This window comes from Hemitrygon akajei, chromosome 6 (genome assembly GCF_048418815.1).
Source record: "Hemitrygon akajei chromosome 6, sHemAka1.3, whole genome shotgun sequence".
Taxonomy (NCBI): domain Eukaryota; kingdom Metazoa; phylum Chordata; class Chondrichthyes; order Myliobatiformes; family Dasyatidae; genus Hemitrygon; species Hemitrygon akajei.
The window spans coordinates 83991887-84000678 of record NC_133129.1 but is presented as its reverse complement, the minus strand read 5'-3'; the positions used below and the strand labels follow the sequence as shown (position 1 = coordinate 84000678).

The following is an 8792-nucleotide window of genomic DNA, read 5'->3' as shown; positions in this document are numbered from 1 at the left end:
TCTTCAGAGATCTTGACACCCAGGAACTTGAAATTTCTCACTCTCTCCACTTCTGATCCCTCTATGAGGATTGGTATGTGTTCCTTCGTCTTACCCTTCCTGAAGTCCACAATCAGCTCTTTCGTCTTACTAACATTGAGTGCCAAGTTGGTGCTATGGCACCATTCCACTAGTTGACATATCTCACTCCTCAATGCCCTTTCATCACCACCTGAGATTCTACCAACAATGGTTGTATCATCAGCAAATTTATATATGGTATTTGAGCTATGTCTAGCCACACAGTCATGGGTGTCGAGGGAGTAGAGCAGTGGGTTAAGCACACACCCCTGAGGTGCACATTGATTGTTTTTGAGCCATATGGCACAGGGTAACCGGAGCTTGCAGACATGTACAGTCACCTCAGTTACCCAGACACCTCTGCGCTTCAGAATTTGCCGCTGGTGATCAGACGATCAAATGCGCAGGCGTGAGGGTCGCAGATCTTTCTCGAAATCGCACATGCGCTGAGTGAACAAGACCCTCAGGAGGACAGAGAGAAGGTACGAACAGGGTTGCGGGCGGGGATTTCGTCGGCATCGGCGTCCACAGTACGACTGAGGGGCGATTTCTGTGAGTTTCGGACACACTGTGGCGCTGCACCCCGGGACAGTCCCGATCCTTTTCCTCTCTCAGCTGCACGATCTGTATCCGGGACTCCGGCAGCTTTCGGCTGATGAGCCAAAGTGATGGCGCTGTCTATGGCGCATGCGCATTGCTAGGACTGTGACTGCTAGACCGAGATCTCATTCGTGAGGGGTTCTGGGTAAAGAAGCAGCCATGGGTGACGCTACCAGTATATTGCTGGCTAGTCCATATCTGTTTGGAAGCAATGTGGAACAAATGGGAGCGGATGGTTCTCCCAAGTACTGTCAAGCTCCAGTCATCTAACGTGAAGAGCCTACCTTCCAGTGAATTAAAATATCAACTAGTGACGTCTGGGGGTGGGGGGGGGGGGAAGAACAAAATCCTTCCTTCCTTCCTTCAGAGTCAGAGAAAGTACAGCACACTACCAGGTTCTCCAGCCCTTCTAGTCCGCGAGAATCATTTAAACTCAAAGTACACTGCAGATGCTGTAGTAAAAGCAACACATACAACACGCTGGAGGAACTCAGCAGGTTGGGCAGCATCTGTGGAAACGAGCAGTCAACGTTTTGGGCCGAGACCCTTCGTCAGGACTGAAGAAGGAGGGGGCAGAGGCCCTATAAACACCTCATATACCATCTGGGTAGTCTACAGCCCCTTGGGATGAACAGTGAATTCTCCAACTTCCAGTAATTCCCCCCCTCTCCGTTCCCCCATCCCAGTTTCACTCTGCTTCCTCCTCCAGCTGCCTATCACCTCTCTCTTGATTCTTCCTTCTTCTACTACACATAGTGATTTCCCCTTACATTCCTTCTTCACCTTTCCTGCCTATCCCCTCCCTGCTTCCCCTCCCCACCCCTTGATCTTTCCTCTGATTGAAACCTACCAGCCTTCTCCTTCCTACCCTCCCCCCACCTTCTTTATAGTGCCCTTGCCCCCTCCCTCTTCAGTCCTGACGAAGGGTCTCGGCCTGAAACATTGACTGCTCATTTCCACGGATGCTGCCTGACCTGCTGAGTTCCTCCAGTGTGTTGTACGTGAATCATTTAAACTGCTCACTCCCATCAACCTACACCGGGACTGTAGCTCACTTAACACATACTATCCATGTACTTATCCAAACTTCTCTCAAACATTGATACAGACTTTGTGTCCACCCCCTGAGTAAATACAGAGGCAAAATAAAATTTAAGATCCCCCTCCATCTTTTTTGGCTCCACACATGGATGACCATTCTTATTTTCCAGAGGACCGATTCTGTCCTTTGCAATCGTTTTGCTCGTAACATATCTGTAGAACCCCTTAGGATTCTCTTTCATCTTGTCTTCCAGGGCAACCCCATGACTTCTTTTAGCCCTTCTGATCTCTTTCTTAAGTGCTCTCTTGCATTTATTATCCTCAGTAAGCACCTCATTTGTGCCTACCAGCAATGAACCTCCTTTTTGTTGCCAGAAACAACCTGTCCCAATCCACTCCTGCCAGATCCGTTCTCATACCATCCATATTGGCCTTTCTCCAAGTTAGACTCTCAGCCTGCCAACCACACCTATCTTTTTGCATATTTACTATGAAACTAATGGCATTTGACAAACTCTATCCCATCTGCTCCATTTACATTATGGAAGTCCCAGTAAATATGTGGAAAGTTGAAATCACCTAATAGAACAACCTTATGTTCCTTGCAAAGGTCTGCAGATTTATTCCTCTAAATCCCTCGGACTGTTGAATGGTCTGTAATATAGCCCATTAATCTGGTCATACTTTCTTATCTCTCAGGTCCACCCATAATGCCTCACTGGTCGAGATCTCCAGGCTGTCCTGACCGAACATTGCCATAGTAGTTTCCCTGACTAGTAATGCCATCCTTCCCACTCTTATCACATCTAAAACAACAGAATTCTGGAACATTGAGCTGCCAGTTCTGTCCCTCCTGCAACCAAGTCTCACTAATGGCTACAATGTCGTATAATTCCAGATGTCAATCCTTGCCTGAGCTTATCTACCTTTCCTACAATACTTATTACACTGCTCAGGATATTAGTCACAACATGCTCAACCTTTTTGTTCCTGACTTTGCCTGAGGTGTTAACAACATCTGTCTCCATAAGCTGTCCACTAACTCCTCTGACACTCTGGTTCCCATCTCCCTGCAACTCTAATTTAAACCCACTGTGCAGCATTAGTAAACCTTCCCACTAGGATATTACTCCCCTTTCAGTTAAAGTGAAAACCATCTCTTTTGTACAGGTCCCACCTTTTCTGAAAGAGAACCCAGTGATTCAAAAATCTTATGCCCTCCCTCCAACACCACTCCTTAGTCACATATTAAACTGTATAATTTTACTAGTTCCAGCCTCACTAGCATGTGGCATGGCCAGCAATCCTGAGATCACAATCATGGAGTCTTGACCTTTTAATGATCATTAACTCTCTGAATTCACTTTTCAGAACCTCGTCACTCTTCCTATAATTCATCATTGGTACCTACTTGGACCACAACCTCTGGGTGTTCACCCTTTCACTTAAGAGTGCTGAGGACTCAATGAAAGGTGTCCCGGATTGTGGCACCTGGGAGGCAGCAAATCATCCAAGAATCGCATTCTTGTCCACAGAATCCATATGTCCTCTCTATCACCCCTCAGTCTCCTGAATGATCTGGTTCTTGAGAAAATCACTTTTTTTTTCTACCTCCTATTGTTCAGGACCATTCTATACATGAGAACTTGTTTTTTACTGTTCTCTCTGGGTACATAAATGATATTATACACCTTTTGTCCAAGATAACAACTGACCGGTAGGTTCCACATCACAAAATTGCCACACTACGGTGAGAAAGACTACTGCCCTCCTCACCATATTCATTGTCATTGCCATTGTGAGGTTCACCCCTGCCAATCAACTGGGGGGAGGGGATCAAACTAATTAGAAAATCGCTAGGATCAGAAATGTATTATCAAGTACTCTTTGTAGCACTGTGGGACATGACCAGAATTTGAGATAATACTAATGGAGAGAGACAAACTGAGACAAGTCACAGATTGATGAAGGGCAGAAATGGCCCATTCTGGTATGGACAGTGATACAATCAGATGGTGAGTCAGGAAGCCTGATCTGTGGCCAGTTAGAAGATGGGGAATTCCTCCAACTTGAGTTGAAATTCGTAATAATGTGATGTCAGAGCTCACCACAGATTAAAATCTCACCTGAAATATTCTCCTTCACCCATTGATGTGTTTTGCAAATATTTTTACAGGTTAGAATCAGCAGAAAATTTGTGTATGGGAACCTCAAACACAACACCACATCTGTTTTGCTGTCTCTGTTCAGATTTTAAAGGAGTGACCAGATATTTTCTTGGCAACACCAAGATGAAGATGTGTCTCATCCCAGCTGGAAAGGTACTTTGTGTCTGAAATGAACTTTTCTGTTGTAACTCAGTGTAACACACTGGAACCAGGATGTTCCAGCATTTATTCACTGGAGATCAGTTTTCAACTGCATTGATTATGCAAGGGATTCAAAACGTCTGACATCTGACTTTCTGAATTGCCAGAGAATTGATCACAATGAGATATCATTCTCCTTCTCTCAGTGTGAGAAGGGATTTACTCACGGCTTACCTGCAGCCACATCAGTGAGTTCACAGTGGGAAAAATACCATTTACCTGCTCTGTGTATGGGAGGTTATCTACTCAGTCATCCAGCCTAAAGATACATCAGCAATTCACTCTGCAATCGATGCTAAAGATATATCAGAAAATTTACCAGTGAGAGAACGTTGACCTGCTCAGACCATGGGAAGAGTTACAGTCACTCATCCCATCGTGGACACACTACTGAGTTCACCAGGGAGAGAGATCGCTCAACTGTTCTGTGTGTGGAAAGAGCTTCACTCGATCCTCTGAATAGCTGACACACGAGTGAGTTCATACACATTAGAAGCTTTACTTCTGCTTTGAATATGGGAAAAATTTCACTCAGTCATCTCACCTATTGACCCAGCTATCAGTTCACACTGAGGGGAGGCCATTCAATCTGCTCAGACTGTGGGGATTCCTCAGTCATTTCACCTGCTGGTACATCAGTGGGTTCATATGTGAGAGAGACTGTTCCCCTTTTTTTGTGTGTGAAAAAGGATTCACTTAGTCATCTTTTCTACTGGCACACCAGTCAGTTCACACTGGGGAGATGCCGTTGACCTGCTCAGACTGTGGGAAGGCATTCACACACTCATCCACACTACAGAGACACCAGCGTGTTCACACTGGGGAGAAACCATTTACCTGCTCTGAATGTGGGAAGGGATTCACTCAGTCATCTACACTTGTGTCACATTACCGAGTTCACACTGGGGAGAGGCCGTTCACCTGCTCTGAATGTGGGAAAGGATTCACTCAGTCATGTCAACTGAATGAACATTGGCGAGTTCACACTGGGGAGAAACCGTTCAGCTGCACGGACTGTGGGAAAGAATTTACACGGTCATATCACTTGAAAGTACATCAGCGACTTCACACTGGGGAGAGGCCATTCACCTGCTCAGACTGTGGAAAGGGATACACTCGGTCATCTCACTTACTGATACACCAGTTAGTTCACACTGGGGAGAGGCCATTCACCTGCTCAGACTGTGGGAAGACATTCACACACTTATCCACGCTACAGAGACACCAGCGAGTTCACACTGGGGAGAAACCATTCACCTGCTCAGACTGCGGGAAGAACTTCACTCATTCGTCAAATCTGCAGAAACACCAGTTGGTTCACACAGAGGAGAAACCATTCACCTGCTCAGACTGTGGGAAGGGATTCACTCAGAAATCCAACCTGCAGACACATCAGCGAGTTCACACTGGGGAGAGGCCATTCATCTGCTCTGAATGTGGAAAGGGATTCACTCGGTCATCTAACCTACTAGCGCATCAGTTAGTTCACACTGGGGAGATGCCATTCATCTGCTTAGACTGTGGGAAGGCATTCACACACTCATCCACACTACAGAGACACCAGCGAGTTCACACTGGGGAGAAACCATTCATCTGCTCAGACTGTGGGAAGGGATTCACGCAGTCATATCAACTGAATGAACATCAGCGAGTTCACACTGGGGAGAGGCCATTCACCTGTTCAGACTGTGGAAAGGAATTCAGTCGGTCATCAGACTTGAAAGTACATCAGCGAGTTCACACTGGGGAGAGGCCTTTCACCTGCTCATACTGTGGGAAGGGATACACTCGGTCATCTCAATTGAAGGAACATCAGCGAGTTCACACTGGGGAGAGGCCGTTCACCTGCTCAGACTGTGGAAAGGGATTCACTCGGTCATCTCACCTACTGATACACCAGACATTTCACACTGGGGAGAGGCCGTTCACCTGCTCAGACTGTGGGAAGGGATTCACTCAGTCATCTCAACTGAAGGAACATCAGCGAGTTCACACTGGGGAGAAACCATTCAACTGTTCAGACTGTGGGAGGGAATTTGCACGGTCATCTCAACTGAAGTTACATCAGCGAATTCACACTGGGGAGAGGCCATTTGCCTGCTCAGACTGTGGAAAGGGATTCACTCAGTCATCTCAACTGAAGGAGCATCAGCGAGTTCACACTGGGGAGAGGCCGTTCACCTGCTCAGATTGTGGGAAGGAATTCACTCGGTCATCAGACTTGAAAGTACATCAGCGACTTCACACTGGGGAGAGGCCTTTCACCTGCTCAGACTGTGGGAAGCGATTCATTCGGTCATCTCAACTGAAGGAGCATCAACGCGTTCACACTGGAGAGCGGCCATTCACCTGCTCTGAATGTCAGAAGGCATTCACTCAGTCATCCCACCTGCGGACACACCAGCAAATTCACACTGGAGAGAAACCACTCACCTGTTCTGTGTGAGATGGAATTCACTCAGTTATGCATCCTATAGACATACCAATCAGTTCACACTGGGGAGAGGCCAATCACCTGCTCAGACTGTGGGAAGGCATTCACTCAGTCATCTCATCTGAAGGATCATCAGTGAGTTCACAATGGGGAGAGGCTGATAAACTCTGATTGTAGGAAGGGATTCACTTCATTAGTCCACTTGAAGCCACACCAGCGAGTTTACACCGGGATAGATTCTGAACATGGGAAAGAATTCACTCAGTCGTCTACAATTGTGGCATATTACTGAGTTCACACAGGAGGAAATGTTTACATAAGCTATGTGCTGGATATTTAATCATCACAGTTGGTGACTCCAGAGGCAAGTTCAAAAGTGATTTATTATTGACCTCTGCAATTATTGCTGCTGTTCAACAGGATCAGGTTTATTATCACTGGCATGTGTGGTGAAATTTGTTAACTTAGCAGCTGTTCAATGCAGTACATAATATAGAAGAAAAAGAAACAAAAATAAATCAATTACAGTATATTTATATTGAATAGATTAAAAATTACACAAGAAGAGAAATAATATAGATTTAAAAAGTGAGTTAGTGTTCATGGATTCAATGTCCATTTAAGAATCAGATGGCAGAGGGGAAGAAGCTGTTCCTGAATTGCTGAGTATGTGCCTTCAGGCTTATATACTTCCTACGTAACGTTAACTGAGAAAATGATATGTCTTGGGTGCTGGGGGTCTTAATAATGGACGCTGCCATTCTGAGACATTGCTCCTTAAAGATGCCCTGGGTACTTCGTAGGCTAGTCGGAGCCGACTAAATTTATGACCCTCTGCAGCTTCTTTCAGTCCTGTGCGTTAGCCTCCCCCCAACCCCCACCCCCATCTCCATACCAGACAGTGATGCAGACTGTCAGAATGCTCTCCACGATACATCTATAGAAGTTTTTGAGTGTTTTTGTTGGCATAGCAAATCTCTTCAAACTCCTAATGAAGTATACCAGTGCTGCACCCTGGTCACTGGGCAGGAGAGTAGTTTCTTCTACTGATGCTCACCTTTTATGGGACTGGAGTTTAGTATTCTGGATCAGTGAGAAATAAATCAGTTCTATTTTAAACTCTGACTCAGGTACCTACTGAATTTACAACACATCCAGTACACAGTAAGGAGTTAACTCAGCCCAGCTGGTCCCTGTCAGTGTTTCTATTCCACAACAGTCCTTTTAAATCTATTCCTGTGTTCACCTTTCGCTCTCCCTGTGGTGATGGGTTGCAAACGGCCACCACTCTGGGTGAAGAGGTATCCCCTTGAATTTCCTGCATGGCTTTCTGCAGACTGAAGAAGATGAGCTGACTGCAGTTATGTTTGACATGATTTTTGTCCCTCAAACATCTCAGCCAAGGATAAATGACATTGGAAGTTAACTTCCTTATTCCCTGTTCATGTCAAAGCTATGGGTCATTTTCACAGCTTCTGAAGGGTTGCATGTCACAAGCCGGGTTGTTAAAATACATCACTGTCCTACAAAGTCTGAAAGCTGAATGTAGACAGCAAGTTGGATGTTCAATGGAGCAGGTCAGAAACCAGAGATGGGTCAGCACAGGTCAGACGTTGGGGCTCAGGGCAGTGGTAGGGGTAAGAGCACAAGGAGCAGGGAAACTGATGGGGGGGGGGGGTTGGCAACAAATGACAAATAGCAACATTTGGCAATTGATAGAATAAAAAGGTTGATTTAGTCTGTTGACAATGAGTTTATTACTTGTGGGCTCTTGCTGAATTCTTATAAAAATGTTGACAGTGTTGTTGCCAATTGGCAGAAGGGAGGCAATGCTTGTGAACACTTTCACTGGCATTGTTCTTACCCAGAACTCTCTGAGCATCACAGTGTACTTTTAGTGTGAATTGAGTGCACAGGTGTTGAGAGTCTGTTGGATCTGACTGTTTAATTTTAATTCTTATTTTCTTTACAGTTTAACAATTAACTGCTTGTATTTTAGGTAGTGTTTATATACACAACTGTGTACTATACAAGTATAATTCAGGAGCTTTTTTGTACTTTATTAAGTGACTAAGTGTATACTGATAGGTTGATTTTTACTGCAATATTCACCAAGTACTTTCTAATTGGATGATTGTTATCTATAGTTTTTTTTCTTCTTTTTGAGTATAAAAGTAGCTGTTTTATGATAGGTGCTATATCCTTAATTTCTCTGTTCAAGTAGTAGACCTTGTTACTGTTCCTTTCCTGTTTTATCAACTTTTAATAAAACTATCCTGAAGCAACAA

General features: G+C 45.0%; 1 protein-coding gene across 1 annotated transcript; it reads left to right on the top strand.

Annotated features, from left to right (window-relative positions):
- Positions 1-432: 432 nt before the first annotated feature.
- Positions 433-8792, top strand: LOC140729201 (uncharacterized). Its single transcript, XM_073048699.1, has 2 exons — positions 433-542; positions 3878-8792. Exon 2 carries the CDS (start codon positions 4813-4815, stop codon positions 6514-6516), a length of 1704 nt encoding a protein of 567 aa, XP_072904800.1. The 5' UTR covers positions 433-542; positions 3878-4812; the 3' UTR covers positions 6517-8792.

Coding starts and splice junctions, on each gene's coding strand:
- LOC140729201 (XM_073048699.1), top strand. CDS start 4,813: ATGCCGTTGACCTGCTCAGACTGTGGGAAGGCATTCACACACTCATCC.